Below are 13,056 nucleotides of genomic sequence, written 5' to 3'. Positions count from 1 at the left end.
CTCACTCACTCCCCAGAACGTCACTCACTCACTCCCCAGAACGTCTCTCACCCACTCCCCATAACGTCACTCACCCACTCCCCAGAACGTCACCCACTCCCCAGAACGTCACTCACGCATTCCCCAGAATGTCACTCACTCATTCCCCAGAATGTCACTCACTCACTCCCCAGAACGTCACTCACTCACTCCCCAGAACGTCACTCACTCATTCCCCAGAACGTCACTCACTCACTCCCCAGAACGTCACTCACTCACTCCCCAGAACGTCACTCACTCACTCCCCAGAACGTCACACACTCACTCCCCAGAACGTCACACACTCCCCAGAACGTCACTCACTCACTCCCCAGAACGTTTCTCACTCACTCTCCAGAACGTCACTCACTCACTCCCCAGAACGTCACCCACTCCCCAGACCGTCACTCACTCACTCCCCAGAACGTCACTCACTCACTCCCCAGAACGTCACTCACTCACTCCCCAGAACGTCACTCACTCACCAGAACGCACTCACTCACTCCCCAGAACGTCACTCACTCACTCCCCAGAACGTCACTCGCTCACTCCCCAGAACGTCACTCACTCACTCCCCAGAACGTCACTCACCCACTCCCCAGAACGTCACTCACGCACTCCCCAGAACGTCACTCACCCACTCCCCAGAACGTCACTCACTCACTCCCCAGAACGTCACTCACTCACTCCCCAGAACGTCACTCACTCACTCCCCAGAACGTCACTCACTCACTCCCCAGAACGTCACTCACTCACTCCCCAAAACGTCGCTCACTCACTCCCCAGAACGCCACTCACTCACTCCCCAGAACGTCAATCACTCACTCCCCAGAACGTCACTCACTCACTCCCCAGAACGTCACCCACTCACTCCCCAGAACATCACTCACTCACTCCCCAGAACGTCACTCACTCACTCCCCAGAACATCAGTCACTCACTCCCCAGAACGTCACCCACTCACTCCCCAGAACGTCACTCACTCACTCCCCAGAACGTCACTCACTCACTCCCCAGATCGTCACCCACTCCCCAAAACATCACTCACTCACTCCCCAGAACGTCACTCACTCCCCAGAACGTCACTCACTCACTCCCCAGAACGTCAGCCACTCCCCAGAACATCACTCACTCACTCCCCAGAACGTCACCCACTCACTCCCCAGAATGTCACTCACTCATTCCCCAGAACGTCACTCACTCACTCCCCAGATCGTCACCCACTCCCCAGAACATCACTCACTCACTCCCCAGAACGTCACTCACTCCCCAGAACGTCACTCACTCACTCCCCAGAACGTCACTCACTCACTCCCCAGAACGTCACTCACTCACTCCCCAGAACGTCACCCACTCCCCAGAACGTCACCCACTCACTCCCCAGAACGTCACTCATTCACTCCCCAGAACGTCACTCATCCACTCCCCAGAACGTCACTCACTCATTCCCCAGAATGTCACTCACTCACTCCCCAGAACGTCACTCACTCACTCCCCAGAACTTCACTCACTCACTCCCCAGAACGTCACTCACCCACTCCCCAGAACGTCACTCACTCACTCCCCAGAACGTCACTCACCCACTCCCCAGAACGTCACTCACCCACTCCCCAGAACGCCACTCACTCCCCAGAACGTCACTCACTCACTCCCAAGAACGTCACTCACTCACTCCCCAGAACATCACTCACTCACTCCCCAGAACGTCACTCACTCACTCCCCAGAACGTCACTCACTCACTCCCCAGAACGTCACTCACTCACTCCCCAGAACAACACTCACTCACTCCCCAGAACGTCACTCACTCACTCCCCAGAACGTCACTCACTCACTCCCCAGAAAGTCACTCACCCACTCCCCAGAACATCACTCACACTCCCCAGAACGTCACTCACCCACTCCCCAGAACGTCACTCACCCACTCCCCAGAACGTCACTCACTCCCCAGAACGTCACTCACTCACTCCCAAGAACGTCACTCACTCACTCCCCAGAACATCACTCACTCACTCCCCAGAACGTCACTCACTCCCCAGAACGTCAGTCACTCACTCCCAGAACGTCACTCACTCACTCCCCAGAAAGTCACTCACCCACTCCCCAGAACGTCACCCACTCACTCCCCAGAACGTCACTCACTCACTCCCCAGAACGTCACTCACTCACTCCCCAGAACGTCACTCACTCACTCCCAGAACGTCACTCACTCACTGCCCAGAACGTCACTCACTCACTCCCCAGAACGTCACTCACTCACTCCCCAGAACGTCACTCACTCACTCCCCAGAACGTCACTCACTCACTCCCCAGAACGTCACTCACTCACTCCCCAGAACGTCACTCACCCACTCCCCAGAACGTCACCCACTCCCCAGAACGTCACTCGCTCACTCCCGAGAACGTCCCTCGCTCACTCCCCAGAACGTCACTCACTCACTCCCCAGAACGTCACTCACTCACTCCCCAGAACGTCAGCCACTCCCCAGAACGTCACTCACTCACTCCCCAGAACGTCACTCACTCACTCCCCAGAACGTCACTCACTCACTCCCCAGAACGTCACTCACTCACTCCCCAGAACGTCACTCCCTCACTCCCCAGAACGTCAGCCACTCCCCAGAACGTCAGCCACTCCCCAGAACGTCACTGACTCACTCCCCAGAACGTCACTGACTCACTCCCCAGAACGTCACTCACTCACTCCCCAGAACGTCACTCACTCACTCCCCAGAACGTCACTCACCCACTCCCCAGAACGTCACTCACTCCCCAGAATGTCACTCACTCACTCCCGAGAACGTCACTCACTCACTCCCGAGAACGTCACTCACTCACTCCCCAGAACGTCACTCACTCACCCCCGAGAACGTCACCCACTCCCCAGAACGTCACTCACTCACTCCCCAGAACGTCACTCACTCACTCCCCAGAACGTCACTCACTCACTCCCCAGAACGTCACCCACTCACTCCCCAGAACGTCACTCACTCACTCCCCAGAACGTTACTCACTCACTCACCAGAACGTCACTCACTCACTCCCCAGAACGTCACTCACTCACTCCCCAGAACGTCACTCACTCACTCCCCAGAACGTCACTCACTCACTCCCCAGAACGTCACTCACCCACTTCCCAGAACGTCACTCACTCCCCAGAACGTCACTCACTCACTCCCCAGAACGTCACTCACTCACTCCCCAGAACGTCACTCACTCACTCCCCAGAACGTCACTCACTCACTCCCCAGAACGTCACCCACTCACTCCCCAGAACGTCACTCACTCACTCCCCAGAACGTTACTCACTCACTCACCAGAACGTCACTCACTCACTCCCCAGAACGTCACTCACTCACTCCCCAGAACGTCACTCACTCACTCCCCAGAACGTCACTCACTCACTCCCCAGAACGTCACTCACCCACTTCCCAGAACGTCACTCACTCACTCCCCAGAACGTCACTCACTCACTCCCCAGAACGTCACTCACTCACCCCCGAGAACGTCACCCACTCACTCCCCAGAACGTCACTCACTCATTCCCCAGAACATCACTCACTCACTCCCCAGAACGTCACTCACCCACTCCCCAAAACGTCACTCACTCCCGAGAACGTCACTCACTCACTCCCCAGAACGTCAGCCACTCCCCAGAACGTCACTCACTCACTCCCCAGAACGTCACTCACTCACTCCCCAGAACGTCACTCACTCACCCCCGAGAACGTCACCCACTCACTCCCCAGAACGTCACTCACTCACTCCCCAGAACGTCACTCACCCACCCCCGAGAACGTCACCCACTCACTCCCCAGAACGTCACTCACTCACTCCCCAGAACGTCACTCACTCACTCCCCAGAACGTCACTCACTCACTCCCCAGAACGTCACCCACTCACTCCCCAGAACGTTACTCACTCACTCACCAGAACGTCACTCACTCACTCCCCAGAACGTCACTCACTCACTCCCCAGAACGTCACTCACTCACTCCCCAGAACGTCAGCCACTCCCCAGAACGTCAGCCACTCCCCAGAACGTCACTGACTCACTCCCCAGAACGTCACTGACTCACTCCCCAGAACGTCACTCACTCACTCCCCAGAACGTCACTGACTTACTCCCCAGAACGTTACTCACTCACTCCCCAGAACGTCACTCACCCACTCCCCAGAACGTCACTCACTCCCCAGAATGTCACTCACTCACTCCCGAGAACGTCACTCACTCACTCCCGAGAACGTCACTCACTCACTCCCCAGAACGTCACTCACTCACCCCCGAGAACGTCACCCACTCACTCCCCAGAACGTCACTCACTCACTCCCCAGAACGTCACTCACCCACTCCCCAGAACGTCACTCACTCACTCCCCAGAACGTCACTGACTCACTCCCCAGAACGTCACTCACTCACTCCCCAGAACGTCACTGACTTACTCCCCAGAACGTTACTCACTCACTCCCCAGAACGTCACTCACCCACTCCCCAGAACGTCACTCACTCCACAGAATGTCACTCACTCACTCCCGAGAACGTCACTCACTCACTCCCGAGAACGTCACTCACTCACTCCCCAGAACGTCACTCACTCACTCCCCAGAACATCACTCACTCACTCCCCAGAACGTCACTCACTCACCCCCGAGAACGTCACCCACTCACTCCCCAGAACGTCACTCACTCACTCCCCAGAACGTCACTCACTCACTCCCCAGAACATCACTGACTCTCTCCCCAGAACGTCACTCACTCACCCCCGAGAACGTCACCCACTCACTCCCCAGAACGTCACTCACTCACTCCCCAGAACGTCACTCACTCACTCCCCAGAACGTCACTCACTCACTCCCCAGAACGTCACCCACTCACTCCCCAGAACGTCACTCACTCACTCCCCAGAACGTCACTCACTCACTCCCCAGAACGTCACTCACTCACTCGCCAGAACGTCACTCACTCACTCCCCAGAACGTCACCCACTCACTCCCCAGAACGTCACTCACTCACTCCCCAGAACGTCACTGACTCACTCCCCAGAACGTCACTCACTCACTCCCCAGCACGTCACTCACTCCCCAGAACGTCACTCACTCACTCCCCAGAACGTCACTCACTCCCCAGAACGTCACTCACTCACTCCCCAGAACGTCACCCACTCACTCCCCAGAACGTCACTCACTCACTCCCCAGAACGTCACTGACTCACTCCCCAGAACGTCACTCACTCACTCCCCAGCACGTCACTCACTCCCCAGAACGTCACTCACTCACTCCCCAGAACGTCACTCACTCACTCCCCAGAACGTCACTCACTCACTCCCCAGAACGTCACTCACTCACTCCCCAGAACGTCACTCACTCACTCCCCAGAACGTCACTCACCCACTTCCCAGAACGTCACTCACTCCCCAGAACGTCACTCACTCACTCCCCAGAACGTCACTCACTCACTCCCCAGAACGTCACTCACTCACTCCCCAGAACGTCACTCACTCACTCACCAGAACGTCGCTCACTCACTCCCCAGAACGTCACTCACTCACTCCCCAGAACGTCACCCACTCACTCCCCAGAACGTCACTCACTCACTCCCCAGAACGTTACTCACTCACTCACCAGAACGTCACTCACTCACTCCCCAGAACGTCACTCACTCACTCCCCAGAACGTCACTCACTCACTCCCCAGAACGTCACTCACTCACTCCCCAGAACGTCACCCACTCACTCCCCAGAACGTCACTCACTCACTCCCCAGAACGTCACTCACTCACTCCCCAGAACGTCACTCACTCACTCCTCAGAACGTCACTCCCTCACTCCCCAGAACGTCAGCCACTCCCCAGAACGTCAGCCACTCCCCAGAACGTCACTGACTCACTCCCCAGAACGTCACTCACTCACTCCCCAGAACGTCACTGACTTACTCCCCAGAACGTTACTCACTCACTCCCCAGAACGTCACTCACCCACTCCCCAGAACGTGACTCACTCCCCAGAATGTCACTCACTCACTCCCGAGAACGTCACTCACTCACTCCCGAGAACGTCACTCACTCACTCCCCAGAACGTCACTCACTCACCCCCGAGAACGTCACCCACTCACTCCCCAGAACGTCACTCACTCACTCCCAAGAACGTCACTCACTCACTCCCCAGAACATCACTCACTCACTCCCCAGAACGTCACTCACTCCCCAGAACGTCACTCACTCCCCAGAACGTCACTCACTCACTCCCCAGAACGTCACTCACTCACTCCCAGAACGTCACTCACTCACTCCCCAGAACGTCACTCACTCACTCCCCAGAAAGTCACTCACCCACTCCCCAGAACGTCACCCACTCACTCCCCAGAACGTCACTCACTCACTCCCAGAACGTCACTCACTCACTCCCCAGAACGTCACTCATCCATTCCCCAGAACGACACTCACTCACTCACTGCCCAGAACGTCACTCACTCACTCCCCAGAACGTCACTCACTCACTCCCCAGAACGTCACTCACTCATTCCCCAGAACGTCACTCACTCACTCCCCAGAACGTCACTCACTCATTCCCCAGAACGTCACTCACCCACTCCCCAGAACGTCACTGACTCACTCCCCAGAACGTCACTGACTCACTCCCCAGAACGCACTCACTCACTCCCCAGAACGTCACTCACTCACTCCCCAGAACGTCACTCACTCACTCCCCAGAACGTCACTCACTCACTCCCCAGAACGTCACTCACTCACTCCCCAGAACGTCACTGACTCACTCCCCAGAACGCACTCACTCACTCCCCAGAACGTCACTCACTCACTGCCCAGAACGTCACTCACTCACTCCCCAGAACGTCACTGACTCACTCCCCAGAACGTCACTCACTCACTCCCCAGAACGTCACTCACTCACTGCCCAGAACGTCACTCACTCACTCCCCAGAACGTCACTCACTCACTCCCCAGAACGTCACTCACTCACTCCCCAGAACGTCACTCACCCACTCCCCAGAACGTCACCCACTCCCCAGAACGTCACTCACTCACTCCCCAGAACGTCACTCACTCACTCCCCAGAACGTCAGCCACTCCCCAGAACGTCACTCACTCACTCCCCAGAACGTCACTCACTCACTCCCCAGAACGTCACTCACTCACTCCCCAGAACGTCACTCACTCACTCCCCAGAACGTCACTCACCCACTCCCCAAAACGTCACTCACTCACTCCCCAGAACGTCAGCCACTCCCCAGAACGTCACTCACTCACTCCCCAGAACGTCACTCACTCACTCCCCAGAACGTCACTCACTCACTCCCCAGAACGTCACTCACTCACTCCCCAGAACGTCACTCACCCACTCCCCAAAACGTCACTCACTCACTCCCCAGAACGTCACTCCCTCACTCCCCAGAACATCAGCCACTCCCCAGAACGTCAGCCACTCCCCAGAACCTCACTGACTCACTCCCCAGAACGTCACTGACTCACTCCCCAGAACGTCACTCACTCACTCCCCAGAACGTCACTGACTTACTCCCCAGAACGTTACTCACTCACTCCCCAGAACATCACTCACTCCCCAGAATGTCACTCACTCACTCCCGAGAACGTCACTCACTCACTCCCGAGAACGTCACTCACTCACTCCCCAGAACATCACTCACTCCCCAGAACGTCACTCACCCACTCCCCAGAAAATCACTGACTCACTCCCCAGAACGCACTCACTCATTCCCCAGAACGTCACTCACTCACTCCCCAGAACGTCACTCACTCACTCCCCAGAACGCACTCACTCACTCCCCAGAACGTCACTCACTCACTCCCCAGAACGTCACTCACTCACTCCCCAGAACGTCACTCACTCACTCCCCAGTTCGTCACTCACTCACTCCCCAGAACGTCACTCACTCATTCCCCAGAACGTCACTCACTCACTCCCCAGAACGTCACTCACTCACTCCCCAGAACGTCACTCACTCACTCCCCAGAACGTCACTCACTCACTCCCCAGAACGTCACTCACTCACTCCCCAGTTCGTCACTCACTCACTCCCCAGAACGTCACTCACTCATTCCCCAGAACGTCACTCACTCACTCCCCAGAACGTCACTCACTCACTCCCCAGAACGTCACTCACTCACTCCCCAGAACGTCACTCACTCACTCCCCAGAACGTCACTCACCCACTCCCCAGAACGTCACTCACTCACTCCCCAGAACGTCACTCACTCACTCCCCAGAACGTCACTCACTCACTCCCCAGAACGTCAGCCACTCCCCAGAACGTCACTCACTCACTCCCCAGAACGTCACTCACTCACTCCCCAGAACGTCACTCACTCACTCCCCAGAACGTCACTCACCCACTCCCCAAAACGTCACTCACTCACTCCCCAGAACGTCACTCACTCACTCCCCAGAACGTCACTCACTCACTCCCCAGAACGTCACTCACTCACTCCCCAGAACGTCACTCACCCACTCCCCAGAACGTCACTCACTCACTCCCCAGAACGTCACTCACTCACTCCCCAGAACGTCACTCACTCACTCCCCAGAACGTCAGCCACTCCCCAGAACGTCACTCACTCACTCCCCAGAACGTCACTCACTCACTCCCCAGAACGTCACTCACTCACTCCCCAGAACGTCACTCACCCACTCCCCAAAACGTCACTCACTCACTCCCCAGAACGTCACTCACCCACTCCCCAAAACGTCACTCACTCACTCCCCAGAACGTCACTCACTCACTCCCCAGAACATCACTCACTCACTCCCCAGAACATCACTCACTCACTCCCCAGAACATCACTCACTCACTCCCCAGAACGTCACTCACTCACTCCCCAGAACGTCAGCCACTCCCCAGAACGTCACTCACTCACTCCCCAGAACATCACTCACTCACTCCCCAGAACGTCAGCCACTCCCCAGAACGTCACTGACTCACTCCCCAGAACGTCACTGACTCTCTCCCCAGAACGTCACTCACTCACTCCCCAGAACGTCACTCACTCACTCCCCAGAATGTCACTCACTCACTCCCCAGAACGTCACTCACCCACTCCCCAGAACGTCACTCACTCCCCAGAATGTCACTCACTCACTCCCGAGAACGTCACTCACTCACTCCCCAGAACGTCACTCACCCACTCCCCAGAACGTCACTCACTCCCCAGAACGTCACTCACTCACTCCCCAGAACGTCACTCACTCACTCCCCAGAACGTCACCCACTCACTCCCCAGAACGTCACTCACTCACTCCCCAGAACGTCACTCACCCACTCCCCAGAACGTCACTCACTCACTCCCCAGAAAATCACTCACTCACTCCCCAGAACGTCACTCACTCACTCCCCAGAACGTCACTGACTCTCTCCCCAGAACGTCACTCACTCACTCCCCAGAACGTCACTCACTCACTCCCCAGAACGTCACTCACTCACTCCCCAGAACGTCACTCACCCACTCCCCAGAACGTCACCCACTCCCCAGAACGTCACTCACTCACTCCCCAGAACGTCACTCACTCACTCCCCAGAACGTCACTCACTCACTCCCCAGAACGTCACCCACTCACTCCCCAGAACGCCACTCACTCACTCCCCAGAACGTCACTCACTCACTCCCCAGAACGTCACTCACTCACTCCCCAGAACGTCACTCACCCACTCCCCAGAACGTCACCCACTCCCCAGAACGTCACTCACTCACTCCCCAGAACGTCACTCACTCACTCCCCAGAACGTCACTCACCCACTCCCCAGAACGTCAGCCACTCCCCAGAACGTCACTCACTCACTCCCCAGAACGTCACTCACTCACTCCCCAGAACATCACTCACTCACTCCCCAGAACATCACTCACTCACTCCCCAGAACGTCACTACCCACACCCCCAGTTCTTCTCACCATTTCTCCTGCCATGCTGGATGACTGCACTGACTCAGATTCCCCTGGATTAATGGTTACTCACTGTCTGATGCCTGATCTGAACTGGCAGAAAAGACACATTGAGGAGCTGATGCTGGCGCAGTCTGTTCCTCTCCTTTCGTGTCCTCAGCTTCTTCTTCTTCTGTCGAGTCTGGGCAATGGAAGCAGGGTATAGATAAAGTGGTCAACGTGGGATCCAGTTGGTGGGAATGTTGGCTTAACTGGGTCTATATCTTTCACAATGGGCTATGGCACTGGAGTTGGCTTTCTCCAGAGGGGCCAGTTCACCTAAAGTCTACAATTTCTGCTCCTGATCACCACCTGGAGGACAGTACAATGGCCCTCCCACACGCCTGTGCAAATATATGATTAAGGCATAAAGGTACATTTATGCTGCCCCTTTCCACAAACACCGAACATCCCAAAGCACGTTACAGCTAATTGAATCATTGTGAAGAGCAGTCCTTGTTGTAATGCAGAAAACACACCATCCAATTTACGCACAGCAAGGTCCCACATGTTTATGGCCAGACAATTAAATGTGATGATGCTGATTGGCCAGGACCAGAGGGACATTGCCCCACCCATTAACCATTAGTGTCTTGGAACCATTTTCCACGAGCAATCCGTCTGGGAATGAGGCTGTGTGCAATTGGGGGAGTGGCTGAATTTCCTGAATGCTCTTGCTCAAATATGAATGTTCTGCCCTCTTCCTCTGGACTGCCCACCAGACAAAAAAGTTTCTCTCTATCTACCTGATTAACATTCTTGCAACATTTTAAATATGTGAATCTAATCACTCCAATGTTTTCCATTTTCACTGGCCCAATTGAAGGCATTGCTAGTGAGGGAGCTACCCTAACTCAGGAACAAGAGCTGTACTTTCTCAATTTTCCAAAATCATCCCAAAATTTGAGGACAGAGATGTGGAAGTGCTTTTCATTTCATTTGATTAGATTGCAATGCAAATGAAATAGCCAGCAGAACGCTAGGCCCTGCTGATTCAAGGCATGCTCACAGGCAAGGTACACAAAGTTTCGGCCTTGCGAATCCTTATCCGGTCTGGCCTGCATGTGACTCCAGACTCACATGGCAAAGCGGTTGACTCTGGCCAACAAACACTGGTCCTGCTAATGAGGGCCACCCTCCCATGATAGAATAAAAATAAATGAACAGCATCTTTGTCCTCACTAACCTTCTCTCTGAGACTCATCAAATGTGCTGGGGGTCCATCGGACACGGAGCTGTCCGATCCACTGGTGCTGAAAGAAATATGAATAAAGCTACAGTAAGAGAGGAACAGTTTCACACAGACTTTCTCCATCATCCCCGTTCGTCAAGTCACTCACTCATAAATTACAGACTCACCATCCCCACGCATTGCATTTACTGTACACAGTCCCCTCCAGAAATACTCCAACCACTTTATACAGTCACGTCCAGAAATACTCCAACCATTTTACACAGTTTCATCCAGAAACACTCCTTCAACTGTACACAGTACTCTCCAGAAATCCCCATCCACAGTGCACAGCCCCTCCAGAAATACTCTACCTAGTTGTTCACAGTCCCCTCAATAAATCCCCATCCACTGTACACAGTCCACTCCAGAAATCCCCATCTACTGTACACAGTCCCCTCCATAAATCCCCATCCACTGTACACAGTCCACTCCAGAAATCCCCATCTACTGTACACAGCCCTTCCAGAAAACCCCATATACTGTACACAGTCCCCTCCAGAAATTCCCATCAATTGTACACAGTCCCCTCCAGAAATCCCCATCCACTGTACACAGCCCTCTCCAGAAAACCACATGTACTGTACACAGTGCCCTCCAGAAATACCCCATCTTCTGTACACAGTCCCCTCCAGAAATTCCCATCCATTATACACAGTCCCCTCCAGAAATACCCCATCTTCTGTACACATTGCCCTCCAGAAATCCCCATCTACAGTACACAGTCCTTCCAGAAAACCCCATATACTGTACACAGTCCCCTCCAGAAATACCCCATCTACTGTACACAGTCCCCTCCAGAAATTCCCATCCATTGTACACAGTCCCCTCCAGAAATCTCCATCTACTGTACACAGTCCACTCCAAGAATCCACATCTACTGTACAGAGTCCACTCCAGAAATACCCATAGTCCCCTCCAGGAATATTCTATCCATTGTACACAGTCCCCTCCATAAACACCTCATCTACTGTACACTGTCCCCTCCAGAAAAACCCCATCGACTGTACACAGTCCTCTCCAGAAATTCCCATCCACTGTACACCGTCCCTTCCAGGAATACCCCATTTACTGTACACAGTCCCCTCCAGAAATATTCTATCCACAGCACATAGTCCCCTCCAGAAATACCCATCTCCTGTACACATTCCCCTGCAGAAATACCCATCCACTGTACACAGTCCCCTCCAGAAATCTCCATCTAATGAACACAGTCCTTCCAGAAATCCCCAGATACTGTACATAGTTCCCTCCAGGAATACTCTATCCACTGTACACAGTCTCCTCCATAAATACCCCATCTCTGTACACAGTCCCCTCCAGAAATACCCCATCGACTATACACAGACCCCTCCAGAAATTCCCATCCACTGTACACAGTCCCCTCCAGCCATTCCATCTACTGTACACAGCCCCCTCCAGAAATACCCCACCTACTGTACACAGTCCCCTCCAGAACTTTCCATCCACTGTACACAGTCCCCTGCAGAAATACCCCATTCATTGTACACAGTCCCCTCCAGAAATACCCCATTCACTGTACATAGTCCCCTCCAGAAATACCCCATCTACTGCGCACACTCCCCTCCTGAAACCCCCAGCTACTGTACACAGTCCCCTCCAGAAATTACCATATACTGAACACAGTCCCCTCCAGGATATTCGATCCAAGGTACACATCGCCTCCAGAAATGTTCCATCCACTGTACACAGTCCCATCCATAAATACTCCATCTACTGTACATAGTCCCCTCTAGAAATCCTACCTACTGTACACAGAGCCCTCGAGAAACCCCCACCTACTGTACACAGTCCCCACCAGAAATCCCCATATACTGAACACAGTCCCCTCCAGGAATA

General features: G+C 54.6%; 1 protein-coding gene across 1 annotated transcript in view; it reads right to left on the bottom strand.

Annotated features, from left to right (window-relative positions):
• The window catches only part of agbl2 (AGBL carboxypeptidase 2), a 310,115-nt gene that overhangs the window by 172,323 nt on the left and 124,736 nt on the right, over window positions 1-13,056 (bottom strand). Inside the window, exons 11-12 of the mRNA XM_072518765.1 lie at window positions 11,152-11,218; window positions 10,000-10,107 (exon numbers count right to left, since the gene is read on the bottom strand). Coding sequence (XP_072374866.1) covers window positions 10,000-10,107; window positions 11,152-11,218 — 175 coding nt within the window. The remainder of the gene's footprint in view (window positions 1-9,999; window positions 10,108-11,151; window positions 11,219-13,056) is intronic.

Source organism: Scyliorhinus torazame, chromosome 10 (assembly GCF_047496885.1).
Source record: "Scyliorhinus torazame isolate Kashiwa2021f chromosome 10, sScyTor2.1, whole genome shotgun sequence".
NCBI lineage: Eukaryota > Metazoa > Chordata > Chondrichthyes > Carcharhiniformes > Scyliorhinidae > Scyliorhinus > Scyliorhinus torazame.
This window is presented reverse-complemented; position numbering and strand designations above follow the sequence as displayed.